This window comes from Hemicordylus capensis, chromosome 1, assembly GCF_027244095.1.
Source record: "Hemicordylus capensis ecotype Gifberg chromosome 1, rHemCap1.1.pri, whole genome shotgun sequence".
Classification (NCBI taxonomy): Eukaryota; Metazoa; Chordata; class Lepidosauria; order Squamata; family Cordylidae; genus Hemicordylus; species Hemicordylus capensis.
The window spans coordinates 337,721,095-337,738,744 of NC_069657.1; the positions used below are offsets into that span (position 1 = coordinate 337,721,095).

The 17,650-nt window shown below is 46.9% G+C and overlaps 1 protein-coding gene across 1 annotated transcript in view; it reads left to right on the forward strand.

Moving 5' to 3' along the window:
- RFX6 (regulatory factor X6) overlaps positions 1-17,650 on the forward strand; it is a 112,923-nt gene that overhangs the window by 37,998 nt on the left and 57,275 nt on the right. Inside the window, exons 3-5 of the mRNA XM_053273711.1 lie at positions 4,374-4,530; positions 8,824-8,947; positions 15,233-15,294. Coding sequence (XP_053129686.1) covers positions 4,490-4,530; positions 8,824-8,947; positions 15,233-15,294 — 227 coding nt within the window. The 5' untranslated portion in view covers positions 4,374-4,489. The remainder of the gene's footprint in view (positions 1-4,373; positions 4,531-8,823; positions 8,948-15,232; positions 15,295-17,650) is intronic.

Below are 17,650 nucleotides of genomic sequence, written 5' to 3' on the forward strand. Positions count from 1 at the left end.
TTTTAATGAAATGATATTATTCAACACTTAGATTTGATTAAATTGTGGTATCTTATTATTTAAGCTATTTATAGATTTGAATTGAGAGTTTTCACTTGGGGTGCTTTTTTGCATTATTCTTTTCTTTGTGAACCTCCCAAAAGGTTTTCATTTCATCGCACCTTAACTTCCACACCATGTAAGTTAGCAAAGACTTTGTACTATCTTGTGCGTTCAACTGGCTTTAGCAACTCGACTCCATGCATCCATATTTTGCCTTGGTCTTTCAGTCTAACATTGGGCTGGGGAAGGATGCATCCCAGCAGAAATCCAACAGATGCAGCTTCCTGGATCATTTTTTAGGGATACATCTGAGTTACTGTATGTGCTCTGACTCATACCTTGGTGTGGAGCACCTTTTCTTTGCTTCTGGCACATTATGGTTTGGCTGCTTGATGTGTGGATGACTTCCCGATGCTCTAGTCCTTTCAATCTTATGATTCTCTCAGAGCGGCTATCTGATGCTTCTTTGGTGCTTGTGTTCCTCTCCCTACCCTTTGCAGCCAATTCAAACATTCAGAAAAAGCCCATTGCAGTAATGCAAGCCAGGGGTGTAGCTGTAATTGAGCGTAAGGGTTCAAAGAACACGGGCCCCCAGCTCCTGAGGGCCCTCAGGCTCCACCCCTCCCTATTTTCCTCATTATATCCCACACTCGGGGGGGGGCTGCCAGAGAGAGGGATGAACACGGACCCTCCTCTCCCCTAGCTACGCCAAGCCTCCCTGAATGACAGAAGAACACCAGAGACCAAAGAGGAGGACTGTCATCTCTGAATACTCCTCCACACAGCTTCCTGCTACGCTAGTCAAGTAGACGACTACAAAGTAGTCAAGTTTGCTTTACACAGCCTGCCTTTGAAGGGCACTTGGAATTACTTCAGCTAGTGCAGAAGACCAGCTTAAAATGGCTTTTACTCTGCAGCTGCACTAATAGTTCTTAGCAGGATCTCCTTTTTGACCTGCTTTTTAAAAAACTTTGTCTCTTATATTTTTAACTCTTGTATTGTCATTTAACTCTATGTATTGTCGTATTTTTTAACTTTTGTATTGTCAATAGTTGTGAGCTGCCTTGGATGCTAAAGTTCCACACACAGGAGTTCAGCAGAGGCATAGCTAGGGGAGAGGGGGCCCGTGTTTGTCCCTCTCCCTGGTGTTTGATTGATTTATTAAGTGCCATCAAGTCGGTGCCAACTCTTAGCCATCACATAGATAGATTCTCTCCAGGATGATCTGTCTTCAACTTGGCCTTTAATGTCTCTCAGTGGTGCATTTATTGCTGTTGTAATCAAGTCCATCCACCTTGCTGCTGGTCGGCCTCTTTTTCTCCTTCCTTCAACTTTCCCCAGCATTATGGATTTCTCAAGGGAGCTGGATCTTCGCATAATATGTCTGAAGTATGATAGTTTGAGCCTGGTCATTTGTGCCTCAAGTGAAAATTCTGGATTGATTTGTTCTATGATCCCTGGTAAACCCTCCGAATGAGGGAGATAATGAAGAAAATAGGGAGGGGTGGAGCTGAGGGCCCCTCAGAAATTGGGGGCCCAGGTTCTTTGAACACATATGCTAAATTATAGTGACACCCCTGGAGTTTAGTACTCTCAGACAAATGACCCCTCACTAACAGACTGAAATGGTACAGTCCAAGATGAACTATATGACTCCTGCCCCCCCCCCCATGTTTGAATTGGCAGTGAATATCACGCAGCTGGTTAGTATGGCTCACTTTGTCTGAACTGAAGCAGTGTTGTGGGGGGTGGGTTTGCCTAAGGTAAATATGTTGGGGGGTTGTCCTCCCTCCTTCTATCAAAACGCCAGTGTCAAGGGATGCTCTATAATTAATTAGACGACATTTAAAAAGAAAGGTGCCTGGGTTCATGTCTGTACATTCTTCCCTCTAGGCTTAGAAGGAAGCTGTCCTTCTTAATACCGGATATACCTTAGTGCCAGGGCGACTTTTGTCCTTGCAGAACGCCACTCTGTACATGCTCAGGAAAGCTCTCATTTTTGTTAGGACCTTCCACCCTCTAGGATGCTGAGCCCGGATGGAAAACGGAGCTTGGAGCTGCGTCCTGCCAATGGCGTTTCCAAAAGCCACAGGTAGTAGGGACCCGCCCACGGGGAAGGCGGAGGTCTCGTTTGGCAGCCCCATTACGGGCAGTGACGAGTGGGCTGGGATTCTTCTGCCTGGGAGGTCGGTAGGGGAGTCAAGCGCAGTGATTTAGGGGGCGATCGCTTGTGAACGATCGCTAGTGAACGACCTCCTCTTCCTCCGCCTGTCCTGCCTGCCTGGGTGGAGCGCGCTTTAAAAGTCGCCGGAGCCTTGGGCTCTGCATGTGGCGCCCAGAGCCAAGGCTTCTTCGGCTGTCCGCCGCGGGATCTCCGCCTTGAACGCGGAGCGGGGAGGTGGCCTGGGGGTGTCCCCTCCTCGCCTCGGTAGGCGCCTCCGCAGCTCCATGGACGGGGAAGAGACAGAGCCCTGAAGATGGCCAAATTCCCAGCCAGGGGCGAAGGCGCCTTTGCACAAGGCCAGCAGCAGCCCCAGGAGGAGAGCTACGTCGAGCTGCTGGCCAGGGGCTTGCTGGTGGCTTCGCCCAGGGAGGGGCTGCCCCAGGCCGACCCGCTGCACTGCGGCGACGAGGAGCTGGCGCTCCGCGCGGGGATCAAGGCAGGTGAGGCTGCGGCGGCAGGTGGCGGGGAGAAAGAGAAGCGCGCTCGGACGCACTCCGGGGACCGGACGGACCTCAGCAGCATTCAGGGGCCGCTCGAAGTCGCGGCTGGGGCGCGCTACTCTGGCTGCGTCCAACAGGTCCCACCTGCCGTCCTTGGCTTGAATCCCTGCGCATCTTGGCATAACTTCTAGAAAGAGAGATGCCAGGAGGACGAATCGCCCAAGGTTGTCCGGCGAAGCCGCGCTCTCGAATCGGAAAGCTCCCGCCCCCCACCCCGCGCGCGCCAACACCCTCCCCCCCCCCAATATGTGGGGACACGTTGTAGTTACGCAGTGGCCAGCGAGAGGCATCGTGCGCCGCCGACACCTGCTCTCGCTGTCTCAGGCTTAAGAAGACTTGGCATTGCAAACACATGCCGGCGGCGTTGAGTGCCCCTGGCTCTGTTTCTGCATAGAGAGCTGTAGCGCTTTTCCGTCTCTGGTACTACACTTTAAAACACCGATCTTGGCTCCAAAGTTGGTCCCATATTGTTTTGAAAGGGAGCGACTCACTCCAAATAATTAATTGCAGCCGGAAAAGATCCAACAGAGAGCTCACCTATCCTGGCTATTAAAACAAAGCACAAGATGGAAGTCCTACATAATGCAACGTTTCCCCCAGATCTGACCGCTGGAGGTGGAAAAACGATATTATCTATAGTTATATTTGTATTGGACTGCTAAAGCAAAAGTATTCAGGTTTTCAACTTCTTCATTATCTATCCTAAACACAACAATATGTATTCACCATTGAACTCAGTAACTGGGGTGCAAGCCTGACTTCAATAGAGCTTCTTAGCAAGGTTAAGAGTTACACAGAACAGTGTATAATAGGCAGACAGATTCAGCAACTGCTCTGCCTGTCTGTTATACAGACACATTAAATGGTATTTCTTACACATTACAGGAAGCACTTGCTTAGCACTTCTGCTATGATTTGATTAGGAATTCAATGGCCGCACTGTGGTCCTGATACAGACCACTCTCCCCTGCATCTACTATTTGTCAAGAAAAAAAATTCTCATTGGCACTAAGGTGAAATGTTTGCTGCTGCAGGCATATACAAATTTGCACACAATTTTGCATTAGGCATTCATTCAATGCTCATTCAAAATTTATATCAATAGATCCAAAACAGGTAAGGTGATATTTTTTACTAGATTACATTGTTTACTGGATTAATTTCTGCTGGTGTAGGTTTACTTAAGTGGGATACACATAATTCTATAATCTATCGATGTCTGTGAGATATAAATAGCTTCTGCTGCCTACAATAGTATTCCTCTATTCACTATAGCTAAAATGCCCTTTTCATCAGATACTTTTATTTCTCCCCCCCCCACCTCTCTTTCTCTCTCACACACACACAATATAGGCAAGGCAATCTTTCATTGGGTTGACTTTTGTCTGTGTAAATATATATTTCGGTGCAGAAGGTTGTATATAGTGCTCTTCATATTTCTTCTGTTCATAGTTCTGTGATTTGAATGGCAAAGAAATCCAATCCTGAAACTGTATGTACACTTCCAGGTAGAAATCTAGTGGGGGGTGGGTGGGGGGGACGGACCCTCAGCACTCCACAGTTCACTTTGATTTATTGTCTTTTCTTTTTAAAACCCCTGCACTCAGAAATTCATTTTGGCAGCGAACCCCTTTCCTCAGAAGAGGAGGATGGAGAGACTCACGAGAGTAAGATAAAATCTCTGAACAAACACTTGTCTCCAAAGAAAACCATCACTCAGATTATGAAGGATAAAAAGAAACAGACACAGCTCACCTTGCAATGGTAAGCTTATTAGCCATCTAAGAGTGCAGAGTCAGTACATCCTTTTCCTGCTACACAGTCTTATTTCTTTTCCTTTATTTCCATGGGCAGAGAGAAAGTATGCTAAGAAATACAATTTTAGCACAAGGGAAAACTACATAATATAACACTTCCCTTGAGAATGTTGTATCAAATTTGTCCTAGTGGCACAAATCAGTAGTTAGAATTTACAGGACAGAGCATTTATACTTTTTTGTTTTGTTTTATTTTTACATTTATATCCCGCTCTTCCTCCAAGGAGTGTAAGTATTTAGCCACTATTACAATTTAGTGTGTGAAATCGACCATAAGTGCATTGATCTACCAGAGCTTTACATTTGACTATTTGATTCAAATTTCTAAAAGGATACCAGTGCAAAAACACAGCCATCTCATTTGTACACTGGTCAGAAAGGGTGTTATTCTTTTGCATGATGGGTTTCTGTTGCCTTGTATAAGTAACATCTGTCATAGTTTCAGTACAGTATCATGACCTCTGAATTTTTAAGATCAATTGCTCATTATGCTGTATGTAATCAAGCCATGCATTTGTAGATGTTCTTCTTTTTTAACCAACACGTGACATCACAATAGTTTGTTTTCATATTCAAAACCACATTCACTGACTGTGTGGTGGTGGTGGGGCTTGTGCCTGTGATCCTGCCCATGACCTCTACACATTTAGCAGAAGGTGTGCAGGGGGGAGGCATAAAACTGCATGCATGTATGCTCTTCCACATGATCAGGACCCCTATGTGGAGGGATCCACTCATGTGTACAAATATATGTGCATGGAGCCCTGCTCTTACCTTTGGGTGGATGTGATTCCGCTTCCTCCTCCATGTGTGTCAGTGAATGGTGTGTCTGAAGGCAAAGACAGAGGGGTCAATCTGTTTGGTAACTCTACAGTATAAGCAGCTGGAGGCCTCTGGGTCAGCTCCAGCTCACTGAGAGATACCATTTACTCCTCCCCAGTACCAACCTAGAGAGGAAAGATAGACAGTCATAGACAGGTGGCAAGTATGACAAAAATAAAAAATAAAAACCACTTTAGGCAATGAAAGTTGGGACATGGTCTTCTACCCCTTACCACCTGTTCGAAGTAGCTTGTTGTTGACTAGGTCTTAAATTAATATAGCCCCTGTTAACTGGGCAAAGGGGCACCTTTTAAATTTGAAAGTGTGCCGTCGAGTCAGTGTTGACACCTGGTGCCCACAGAACCCTGTGGTTGTGTTTGGTAGAATATGGGAGGGGTTTACCATTGCCTCCTCCCGTGCAGTGTGAGATGATGCCTTTCAGCAGCTTCCTATATCGCTGCTGCCCGATATAGGTTTTTTCCCATAGTCTGGGGAACATAGGAACATAGGAAGCTGCCATATACTGAGTCAGATCATAGGTCCATCTAGCTCAGCATTGTCTACACAGTCTGGCAGCGGCTTCTCCAAGGTTGCAGGCAGGAATCTCTCCCAGCCCTATCTTGGAGATGTCAGGGAGGTAACTTGGAGCCTTCTGCTCTTCCCAAAGTGGCTCCACCCCCTAAGGGAAATATCTTACAGTGCTCACACTTGTAGTCTCCCATTGATATGCAACCAGGGTGGACCCTGCTTAGCTAAGGGGACACCATGCTTGCTACCGCAAGACCAACTCTCCTCTCCATACCAGCGAGGATTCAAACCGGCAACCTCTGGCTTGCTAGTCAAGTCATTTCCCCACTGCGCCATTAGGTGGCTTTTAAAGGGTGGCTCTCTTACATTTAGCAAGGGGAGAGCAACTGCTCCTATGCAATTCAGCAGAGTGTTTTTGCCAGTGGCTGTTAATTGATGCCTCCCTTGTATGTTTAGATTGTGAGATGCTTTGGGGCAGGAAACCATTTCCTTTCTTCCTTTTGCCATTTCAACTGCTTTGGGACATTTTCTGTTGAAAAGCCTCCTATAACAACCCTAAATAATAATTATAAATGGGCCAGTTTGGGTGCTATGTCCAGCTGGCCCTTTCACCATGCAGTTAAGGATGGGCATGTGTATGTCACACTCTGGCATTCTGCCCACCTTTTCATAATCACTTGGTGAGAGGCTTGTTAAAACTATTCCTCACATGCAATTTAAACATTACTTCAGTGTAGCTGGGCACACTGCCCCTGCGCCATGTGATTATGAAAAGAAAAATGGCATGCAGGTGGCGTGTGTGTTCACATCCCTAATTGTGTGGTGGAAAGGACAGATCGGACCATTGTCTGAAGTAGACTAATGTTAGCCACTCTGGAATCAGTCTGCTAAACAAAAATGGCCAGTCTCAGAGTTCTAGGTTTAGTAGATCTTCAGCTCCGATTCATAATTTTGCTACAAAAGCCTGCAAAACTATGCATAATCATTGATATTAGCCTTGCTAATTGGGCCATGTGGTACTTTCTAAAGTAGTGGCTCTCTTATATTTATATATTTGTTCTACATTTATATCCCACTCTTCCTCCAAGGAGCTCAGAGGTACATGGTTATTTTTATCCTCACAAGAACCCTGTGAGGTAAGTTAGGCTGAGAGATACATGACTGGCCCAGAGTCAACCAGTGAGTCTCATGGTTGAATGGGGATTCAAACCCGGGTCATCCCAGTCCTAGTCCAACACTAACCACTATGCTATGCTGGCTTGCCATTTAGTAGGGTGGGGGGACTGCTGTCCTTATTCAACCCAACATAGTGTCCCTCCTCCAGTGACTGTTACTGCTGTCTTTCTTGTGTCTGTTTTTAAGATAGTGAGCCCTTTGGGGACAGGGAACTGCTTTGAGAACACTTTGCTGAAAAGCATTGTATATAACTACTCTTAATTAAACAATAGAATTGTAATTATAGCATATACAAAACATTCAGTTCAGGAGATTTGGGATGGCTGAAGATTGACACTCTGCCCTGCAACCCATGTCCCCCTGTGAAGTAAAGTGCACTGTGTGCATGCAAGTAACAGTGCGCGCGCACACCGGGATTTATTGGGTCATTTTCCTGTGGCACCTCTCCCTGCAGAAGAGTACTTGCCTGCTTTCCCTCTCTGGGCAATTAGTAGCTTAAGGGGACCATTTAGATCAGGAAAATAGTTTGGAGAGAAGTGCTAAGCCTTCCTTCCTCAGCACCTGGACCTAATCTGATTCTCCCCTTTCCCTCCCACTATCTCATTAGCCTCAGTGGACGATGAGATGTGGCTCTAGATCACGGCTGCACTACTTCGGCCCTCCTTGAGATGTTGGACTGTGTATTGGCCACTGTGGCTGGGAATGAAGAGAGCTGTAGTTAGGGTTGGAAGGTCAAAGTGGTGGAGCCCTGCTCTAGATTCAGCAATGCCAGTGACTGGATGAATGACCAGATAAACTTGGGTGCATCAACTGGAACTTAACATGCTGCCTTGTACCGAGCCAGACCACTGGTCCATCTAGCTTGGTATTGTCTACACCAGGGATTCTCAACGTTGGGTCCCCAGATGTTATTAGACTTCAACTCCCATAATCCCCAACCAAAGGCCACTGGGGAGGGGGATTATGGGAGTTGAAGTCCAATAACATCTGGAGACCCAATGTTGAGAATCCCTGGTCTACACTGACTGGCAGTGGCTCTCCCAGGTTTCAGGCAGGAGACTCTCCCTTGAAATCCAGGGGTTGAACCTGGAACCTTCTGTATGCAAGGCAGATGTTCTACCACTGATTCCCATCCCCCTAAGGGCAATATCTGACATAAGACAGTGCTTGCATGTTTGTCACCCAACCAAATGCCAACTGAGGCAAATCCTGCTTCGCAATGGGGACAATTCATGCTTGGTACTGCAAGACTGGCTCAAGGGGCGTAGCTAGGGGAGAGGGGGCCTGTGTTCATCCCTCTTTCTGGCAACCCCCCAGACTGAGGGAGATAATGAAGAAAACAGGGAGGGATGCAGCTGGAGGGCCCTCTGGAGCTGGGGGCCCGTGTTCTTTGAACCCTTTCGTTCAATTATAGCTACACCCCTGACTGGCTCTCCACTGCATTGGCACACATATTTCTGAATCATCTCAGCCATGAGGGGAAAATAGAGCATGATTTCAGTAGAATTCCCAAACAAAGTGCCACCTTGGATTCTGGAGCACTGGAAAATGATTGAAATAAAACCATGCTTTAGCTTACCAGTGGTACTATACAGAGCAAAGGGAAAGAGAGCCTTAATTAAAAATGTAACCCTGGCAGTGAGAAAAAGAAGGACTGGAGACATTAGGATGAAGCACTTCTGGCTTCATGTTGTTGAGTCTTTTTCATCCGCAGGCTGGAAGAGAATTATATTGTATGCGAAGGGGTTTGTTTGCCAAGGTGCATCCTTTATGCACATTACCTGGACTTCTGCAGGAAAGAGAAGCTTGAACCTGCCTGTGCTGCAACATTTGGAAAGGTAAACAATACATTTATTTTTCATTTTTGAAAACAAAGAACACTACTTCCCCCAGAGTAAAAATGACTCTCAGAAGTCTTATACTTTGAACTGCTGGGCACTGCCATTCAAACAAGACTGAGCAAACCTTCAGTGGGCAACCAAAAGGCTATTTCAAGTCCAACCTCCAGTAGGAAGTTCTTTTGTTTTGCAGGATAGAATCCAGAGGGGATAGCAGTAAAAGCCATGGCTTTGCAATAGTGGAGATGGGATCCTTCACCTGAAGAGGCACAGACTGTAGGAAAGTGAGCGCTGAAGTCAGCAAAGCTGAAAGGAATGTAACGTCTATAATAACTACTGTGAGAACAGGGAGCAGTTAATGAAGAAAGAATTTTGAACGGATAAGATTACCTAGTGATCTTTTCTTCCCCCGAAACATCCACCCACGCTTAAATGCTGAAATCATTTAATCAAGGTGAGAGGTGGGCTTCCCAAATTAAATCCAAACTACCAGGAACGAGTGAAACTAAATACTAAGAAAGCTTCAGAGATCGGCTTTTTAAAACACCCGTGATCTCTTCTAGGTGCGCTGTTGAGCTCAAGTACATTAGTTTAATGAAATGTTAGGGTTCACATCTCCCTATGATTAAATGGCCTCAGCACCAAGAGGAAAGAATTAACCTTAAAACAATATTTTTTAGAAATGTGTAATTTCTTCCTCCAAGCTTTGCCATCAGTAAGATTATCTTTGTCTATTAGCAGCTGTGCTTAATCTGGCTGCAGTATTTGCTCTGCTCTTGCCACTGTGTTCCAGGATCTGCAGAGACTTGGTCACCCTGAGGTGCCCAGGTGCACAGGTCAATGCCAAGGAGTGAGTTTAAACCCGATTATTTAAATCATTGCTGGAAACAACTCTACATCAACATACATGATCATTTTAATTTCAGGGCTGCTGATCTCAATCAATTATTAAATAAATTGGTTCGCCATGTTGATCTCCATATTTTAAAACCAAAGGGTCATACCTGTGTGGCTTTGGGGTAACCGCCTGGCTACTAATCTGGTGTAATTCTCTTGCCAGTTGTTCCAGAGATATTTCACATGTGCTGCTAAAGTGCCTTTGAGCCTCTCGTGTGCCATTTGTGTTGTTAGGGCTGTTGTTAATGTGCTTACAGAAATAAACCAGTTGCCAACGTGCTAACAGAAAGTGGAAGAGGATCATTTTTAAATGCAGGTTTTACATTCAAATTACATAATGTGGAACATGGGGAAAAATAATTTAAATATCATGTATGGGGGGGGGACTTGAATCCTTGGACAGTAGAGATTTAAACTGGTGTAATAACCATTCCTTCTCTCCAGGGAGGGATGAAGCAGTGGGATGGGGCTGTAGCTCAGTGGTAGGACATCTGCCTAGAAGGCAGAAGGTCATAGGGACATAGGAAGCTGCCATATACTGAGTCAGACCATAGGTTCATCTAGCTCATTATCATCTACACAGACTGGCAGCGGCTTCTCCAAGGGTGCAGGCAGGAATCTCTCTCAGCCCTACCTAGGAGATGCCAGGGAGGGAACATGGAAACTAGATGCACTTCCCAGAGTGGCTCCATCCCCTAAGGGGAATATCTAACAGTGCTCACACTTCTAGTCTCCCTTTCATACGCAACCAGGACTAGGGATGTGCGAACCGGTTTGGAACCACCCTGGGGGTGGTTCGGTTTGGACTGGTTTGGACCAGTTTGGATCAGTTCGGACACCTGAAAATTGGTAGGATAGTAGCTGGCACCCAGGGGTACCTGTCTTCCAAACCCCAAAGCAATAGGACACTTGTACGATTTTTTATGAATTTTTGAAAATTATTTTTATTTTTTTCTCATAGGATATAATGGGACTCGAACCAGGCCATTATTCCTTATTGTGGAGTACCCATGGGTACCAACAACAATGCAAACCCTGAAGCAATCAGACACCCCTATGATTTTTTTATGAATATTTGAAATATTTTTAATTTTTCTCATAGAGTATAATGGGACCCAAACCAGTCCATATCCCCTATTGTGGAGCACCTAGGGGCACAAAAGCGGGGTGGGTGGTAGAAAGACAGGGGTGCCTACCACCCCAAAAATCTCAAGGCAATTGGACACTCCTCTGATTATTGGTGAATTGTTAAAGTATTTTTGAATTCCTCATAGAGAATAATTAGGATTGCAGCAAATGTATAGCTTCACGTCGGGGGGAAAGGGGTGTCGTAGAGTGCAGTGTGGTGGGTGGTAGTTCCTAGGGTGGGCAAAGAAGCTATCAGAATTATTTGAAAGGAATTGGGCAAAGGGGTGATTTTTAAAGTTTACGCATCTTTAAGGTTTTTCTCCATAAAGAAGCATGGAGGTGTCAGCAAATGTATAGCTTCACGTCAGGGGGAAAGGGGTGGCCTAGAGCAGTGTGGGGTTGGTGGTAGTGCCAGGTAGGGGCAAGGAAGCTATCAGAATTATTTGAAAGGATTTGGGTAGAGGGATGATTTTAAAGTGATTTTTGAAGTTTACGTGTCTTTAAAGTTTCCCCCATCCTATATAATAAAAGGCTAAGTGAGTGGCCGTGGCTTTGGAACGTTGGGGATCTGCGTCCCTGCCTCCCTGGGCTGTTCTGGGCCTGCGCGAAGCGCAGGCCCAGAAGAGCCCAAGGGACACAGGACCTCAGACACCAGTGTCCCACAGCCACGGGCGGCCATTAGCCGGTGTGTGGCGGCGGGGGAAAGTGGCCGAGGCGGCGGCCGAGCCGCCGCCTCAGCCATGAGCTGCGGCACGGCGAGAGGAGGCCAAGGCAACCAGAAGCAGCCGCCCTGAAAAAGGCGAGGGCAATGGCGGCGGGGGAAGACCGAGATGGGGGACAGGGAAGCTGGGCGAGGTGGCGGCGAAGCCGCCAACGAGGCCCCCGCCCGCTCACAGCCGTCGCCGCCGCCAGCTCACCCGCCCTCCCAGCTGCCCAAAATGAAGCTGGGCGAGGTGGCGGCGAAGCCGCCAACGAGGCCCCCGCCCGCTCACAGCCGCCGCCGCCGCCTGCTCACCCGCCCTCCCAGCTGCCCAAAATCACCTTCCCCGCTCCCCCCCAAAAAAGATTAAGGGCCAAAATGGCCCATGAGAAGGTTGCCGCCCCCGCCTATCGCCCTCCCAGCTGTTGAAGACCACCTTACCCGCTCCAGCCCGAGGGAAAAGAGAGGAGCTCACGAGCAGAGCTCCTCTCTGTGCTAAGTCACTGCTCAAACTGCCGCTATGGACGCAAAGGACGCCTATTGCGTCCATTGCGACAGTATAGGCAGCAGCTTAACACAGAGAATAGCTCTGTTTCCGAGTTCCTCTCTTCTCCTTCGGGCTGGAGCGGGTAAGGTGGGCTCCGGCAGCTGGGTGCGCGGGAGGGCGATAGGCGGGGGCGGCCACCTTCTCATGGGCCATTTTGGCCGTTATTCATCCACACCCCCCCCCAAAAAAAGTAAAAGCAAAATAAGGAAGAACAAAAACAGAGACAACAACAAAACAAAAAACAAAAAGAGAGAGGGGACAAGGGGTGGGGGAAGAGACAGAAAGAGAGAGAGAGAGACAGAAAAGACGGGATAGAAAGCTAGCGCCCGTTATCATAACGGGCTTAAAAATACTAGTTAGGTATAATGAAGGGTGTATCTCTTCACGTCAGCGGGAAAGGGGTAGCCTAGAGCGGTGTGGGGTTGGTGGTAGTGCCGGGTAGGGGCAGGGAAGCTACCTGAATTTTTTCAAAGGATTTGGGCAGAGGGCTGGTTTTTGGTTAATTGTTGAAGTTTACGCGTCTTTAAGGTTTTTCCTCATAATAAGTTATAATGGAGCTTTCAGCAGCCCCATAAGTGCACATGGGGGGTGATGGGGTGGCCCAGAGCGAGTGGTGGTGTAGTGCACATAGGGTGTCAACTACCCCCATGGGTTTCTAACCCATGGGGTACAGGGATCTCTTGTTTCTGAGGTATTGAGTGTGGATTCTATGACAGCATATTAGAGTGGATTCATGGTGTCTCATTGAAAATCTCATTGGCACCCTATGTGCACTACACCACCACTCGCTCTGGGCCACCCCAGCACCCCCCATGTGCACTTATGGGGCTGCTGAAAGCTCCATTATAACTTATTATGAGGAAAAACCTTAAAGACGCGTAAACTTCAACAATTAACCAAAAATCACCCCTTTGCCCAATTCCTTTCAAATAATTCTGATAGCTTCCTTGCCCACCCTAGGAACTACCACCCACCACACTGCACTCTACGACACCCCTTCCCCACCCCCCACCCCCGACGTGAAGCTATACATTTGCTGCAATCCTAATTATTCTCTATGAGGAATTCAAAAATACTTTAACAATTCACCAATAATCAGAGGAGTGTCCAATTGCCTTGAGATTTTTTGGGTGGTAGGCAACCCTGTCTGTCTACCACCCATCCTGCTTTTGTGCCCCTAGGTGCTCCACAATAGGGGATATGGACTGGTTTAGGTCCCATTATACTCAATGAGAAAAATGATTAAAAATATTTCAAATATTCATAAAAAATCAGGGGTGTCTGATTGCTTCAAGGTTTGCATGGTTGTTGGCACCCATGGGTGCTCAACAATAAGGAATAATGGCCTGGTTCGAGTCCCATTATATCCTATGAGAAAAAAATAAAAATAATTTTCAAAAATTGATTACAAAAATCGTACGAGTGTCCGATTGCTTTGGGGTTTGGGTGACAGTAACCCCTGGGTGCCAGCTGCCATCCTACCAATTTTCAGGTGTCTGAACCGATCCGAACTGGTCCGAACCGGTCCGAACCGGTTCGGATCCGAACCGGTCCGAACCGGTTCGGACAAAACCAAAACCAAACCACCCCTTCCTGGTTCGGACCCAGTTCAGATCCGAACCGAACCGGGCGTACTGGTTTTGTGCACATCCCTAACCAGGACAGACCTTGCTTAGCTAAGGGGACAAGTCATGTTTGCTACCATATGACCAGCTCTCTTCCAGGTTCAATCCCTGGCATCTCTAGGGAGGGCTAAGGAAAAATCCTGCCTACAATCCTTGAGAGCCATTGCCAGTCAGAGTAGACAATACTGAGCTAGACACACCAATAGTAGATGGCAGCTTCTTATGCTCCTGGGAATTATAGTTCTGTGATGGAGCTCTGGGATCTCTAGCAGGGAGCTCTTTGCTCCCTCACCAAACTATAGTTCCCAGAATTCTGTGCGAAAACCATTATAGTTGCAATGGTTTGCGATGTAGATATGCCCTCTTATTACCAACCAACCCTATGTTATCATGGCTGCCTGATCGAAACGCCTCTTAGTATCTCCACAAAGCACCGTACAGTTGAACACTGCACAGGCATGCACAATCCATTCCTTGGGAAGGAAAGAGAGATGGTCGTGGGCTCCAAGGTTTAACAAATATGCTCTCATACTTTCTGGATGGAGCCTGCTGAATAACTTCTTGAATCATATAGTAAATTTTATGAGCCATAAGGAAGTGGATTATGCAGAGCACTTGAGGGTGAAAGTTGAGAAGATCAGGATTCTGCATGATGAAGATTGTGGGAGGTTTAAATGTGACTTAAACTTGTAAGAGTCTAGCATTTATGACGTTTAAATTCCATGGCCAACATGATGTGCAGCATCACATTATCATAATACTCTTTCCCAGGGCTGCTGGGGACTTGGAAGCAGCTCTGGCACTGTTTAAATGCAGCAGTGGTGCAAGCGGCACTAACTCACAGTTTCCCATGGAATGGGGGAAATCTGTGATAGCCTTGCTTGCACAACGGCTGGTTGCTTGTGAGTCCACAGCAGCCCCAGGGAACAGCATTGCAGTGACTTAATGCTGCACATCATGTTGGCCCATGTATCCAACGTAGCTTCATTTTTCTGAGCAGTCAGGAAGGTCTCTGATATAATTGGCAAAACATAAGCACAGATAAAATGGGGGCATTGACATTCCCAAATGTCAGACAGGCACACTATAGGTATGGTATGGTGTACTGATCTAACCCTTTGGAGTTTCTCATTTTATCTGCACATCTGTTTTTCCATATGAGATATCTCCCTAGATGTTCAGAAAAATGAGCTTTTTGGATTAATTGGTATGATATGCTACAAACAGATTGGTATATGTCTACAAGGATGCTGAGGGATAACTGTGATGATGAGAGGTGTTTGGGCAATCTGTGTTCTAATGCAGAGACATAATGGCTTGTCCCTTGGTCAGTATTGCCTTTTCAGCTTGCTCATTCTAGACATTTAATAGTTGACTTCTCACTTTAGACTATTCGACAGAAATTTCCTCTTCTCACCACAAGGCGTCTGGGCACAAGAGGCCATTCAAAGTAAGGCATAGCCCTTATATAGTTGTTATGAGCTGTGATTTCTGCATCTGTAAATGTTTTTGTATTAAGTCATCAAATCTTTATCAATCAATCTCTTTATTTCGGTCAGCGACCAGCATGAATCTTTATGCAGACTATTGGAATTCCTGTGTGTGTGAAACTGAAAAAACTTGTTTAGAGTTTATGGGAAACTATGGCAAAGGCATGATAGTTTGTTCCATTTTACTGATTTCTAGTAGATTTTACTAGGTAATTTTAAATACAGAAAATTTAAACCATTGTGTTATTTTTAATACCTGGTTTTACTTTACAAACCTGCCAAGCTGAAAATGATAAAATGTTTTATTCTTCTCAAATAAATGCAAAGTTTGAGCAGAGATCATTCATTGTTGTAGATGCTAGATTGTTTATGTCCTTCACAGCCCTTTAATTTATGACATTGTTACAGTAAGCCAGGGGCAGAGAGGAGAAAATAATGCTGGTATTAAAAACATATGAATTATGGAAGTTTTTAAGCACCTTCTTTGCAGAGAGGAATTGGTAATTAAGTGTGTGTGTGTGTGTGTGTGAGAGAGAGAGAGAGAGAGAGAGAGAGAGAGAGAGATTTCACAGTTTTGCAATTAATGAGCAATTGTTCTGGGTACAAAGAGGAGACCAGTAATTAAAACTCCACTTCAGACATAGGCCAGGTTCATACGTAACACAAAACTGGAGATTGGCGAACCTGCGATTTCAATTTTAAACTGTAAATTACATTGCAGACATTTCTCCAACTGCAGCCCAGCAACCTCCAGGTCCAAGAGAGGGTAGCTCCTCCCTGCCACCTGGCCTCCAAGGCCTATCCCAGCAAGCTCCTTGGCTAGATTGTGGGCAAAACATCAGCACATCAGCAGAGCAGCCACAGTTGGCACAATCTCGAAAGGGCTGTGCTGAACGCAGTCATGCCTTTTCTGAGCCGTCCGCCCATCCTAGGCATGGAAATGACATTTAAATCCTTTTAATGTCATGCCATGCCAGTACTACTTCTGAGAGCTATGGCACTGTCACCCCCACCCCCCAAGAGCCCTGCATCCAAATAGTCCCACACAAGCACCATTGGGGGTTGGGGGGGTGGGGGCACTATTTCCCTGTTACTCAGGGAATATGATGACTTCCCAGAAGCAGATATGTAGATGAGGGAGGGCAAAGGATCCTGGGAAGTCTGTCCCAATGTGATCTAGGATGCTCTGTCAAGGGATCACCCCGGCAAAGCAGTCCATGCAGACCAAACTGAACTCCAGCTGCACTGGCAGCTTGCCTGCTGCCAGTGGGCTATCCCTCTCAGAGGGCCAATCTACTAGAGAGGACCACAGGGTGGGGGCCCTAGGTCTCCCTTCGGACTGCATGCTCATAAGTTGACCCATCAAAGGGGCTCCTGCTTGTGTGGGCCCCTGCTCTCTCCATGGTAAAAGATAGAACAGAATCTCTGCAACCTCCACCCTTCCCTGTAAAGTCTTGGATGCCCCCAAAGGAGATTTTGACACTCCATGTGCCATAGCCTGGTCTCATGCAAAGATGAGGGAAACACCAAGTTCTGGGACAGACCTTTAAACTCATTCAGAATTCCCAGGGTCTGGCGTTGTGCTGTATGCAGATCAGAATTTCCGAGGCACTCTCCTGGCACTGCACTGTATGCTGGCATGGGGAATTGAGGAAGAGGGGAGTCCCAATTTGCAGTGACTACAGGAGAGTGGGGTAGCCATTTTGGGGTAAAAGTAAGGGTGCACATATCCTCATGGGTGGATGGGCTCGGGGTGATGGGGAATGCTTTGACAGCTACTTGGTGGCAGTCGCCAAGACAGGGAGAGCAGTTGCCGGGATACCTGTTCCCATGGCTTTCCTCCACAGAGCAACCTGGTGCTGTTTAGAGCCCCAGTGGCCTGACAGTCTCATGAAAGAGCAGTCTGTGGGTTATTTTATCATCAAGCATTATTAGCATCTAGTTGGCCCTGTGCAGAACATCTGCACCCTAGTTCTCCATCTCTCACCCCTCCCCAGACAGTCCGGCTCCCTTCCCTGCCCCCCTTAAGCCTCCCCCTGCCATTCTCCTGCTTCCTGCTCCACAACTCTCCCCACAGCTCTTTCTCTTTCACCTTCCCCCTCACAACTCACTCAATCACTCCCCCCCCACAACTCTCTCTCGCTCTTCTTCCCAACTCTCTCACCCCAACTCTCTCCCCACTACAACTCTCTCTCCCCTCCATCCCTCAGCCTCCCCCCTCCCTTCCCCTTCCTAGGGAGAGTGACATCACGGTGGCCTAGTTCGGCTCCTACCGCCAGTCTCCATCACGTTGCCCTGCCGCATCTCCTCGCGAGC